This window comes from Opisthorchis viverrini (assembly GCF_000715545.1).
Source record: "Opisthorchis viverrini unplaced genomic scaffold opera_v5_300, whole genome shotgun sequence".
NCBI lineage: Eukaryota > Metazoa > Platyhelminthes > Trematoda > Opisthorchiida > Opisthorchiidae > Opisthorchis > Opisthorchis viverrini.
The window spans coordinates 396,435-397,360 of record NW_008751961.1 but is presented as its reverse complement, the minus strand read 5'-3'; the positions used below and the strand labels follow the sequence as shown (position 1 = coordinate 397,360).

General features: G+C 47.0%; 1 protein-coding gene across 1 annotated transcript in view; it reads right to left on the bottom strand.

The window, feature by feature from the left end:
- Positions 1-656: 656 nt before the first annotated feature.
- Positions 657-926, bottom strand: part of T265_09768 (hypothetical protein) — a gene marked incomplete at both ends in the record, with an annotated part of 4,205 nt that continues 3,935 nt past the window's right edge. Inside the window, one exon of the mRNA XM_009175941.1 lies at positions 657-879. Within this exon, the coding sequence (XP_009174205.1) occupies positions 657-879 (223 nt within the window). The remainder of the gene's footprint in view (positions 880-926) is intronic.

Here is a 926-nt window from a genome sequence, read left to right as displayed (position 1 = left end):
TTTGAACTTGGTACTAAATGCACCGCGCACGGAGTCAGGCTTTGCCCAAACTTCCCGAGTCGGGGTTGTTCTTGTTGTTCATTAGTTTCTGTCGGCCTGAAAGGCACAAGCGAAAAAAGGGTGTAGCACTTCTCTTCAATTTCTCAGCACGGGGCAACGCTAGGGCCCAACTAATAGGGCGTCTAAAAGTGCTTTGAACTTGGTACTAAATGCACCGCGCACAATCGTCGGAGGAAAGATATTCCGTGCACCATAGTGCGTCGTAACTACCCGAAATGAGAAGAGCTGCGTACTAAAGATGTGATCTGAGCTTGTAATTTTTTCTACAATGCCTCTGCCATGTGTTAGATGGGTCAACTGTAAAAAAAACTGTCGGCCAAACCTTGTTCAAACAGAGCGCGAGTAGGTAGTATTTTTCTTCGGAGGCGACAATACTCCGGAGGAAATAGGCCAAGCATCGCGAGACGCGTCTCATAATCAGCGCATTTAAAGCCGGCAATCATTTCCTTAGCAACAGGTTGGACAAGCTCAATAAGGATTACGTCCTTCCTGTGTACTCAGTAGACAACTTGTTTGGCGAATTCAAGAAGCGGCGTGAAGTAGGCCCCATAGTGAATGGAAGTCCATACGAGTAATACGACCAGAGGTTCGCTGAATCATTCATAGAACGGCGAACGCCTTTTGAGTAAATTTTTCATGCTATATTGAGAACATGTTTGAAAATGCCGGATGCCTAAAATATTTTTGTTATCTATCCTCTTAACGTGTCCTAGTCCATTCTCACCACGCACTACAAGGACGTTCGCTGAACCGTCACGAAGAGACTGGACCTCACCGTGGTGTGACGGTTTGCGCACCTCAGCGATCCATTGAGCTATACTGGAGAGTGTCCCGCGACACTCACAGAGTCTCTCATACCAGGTTGG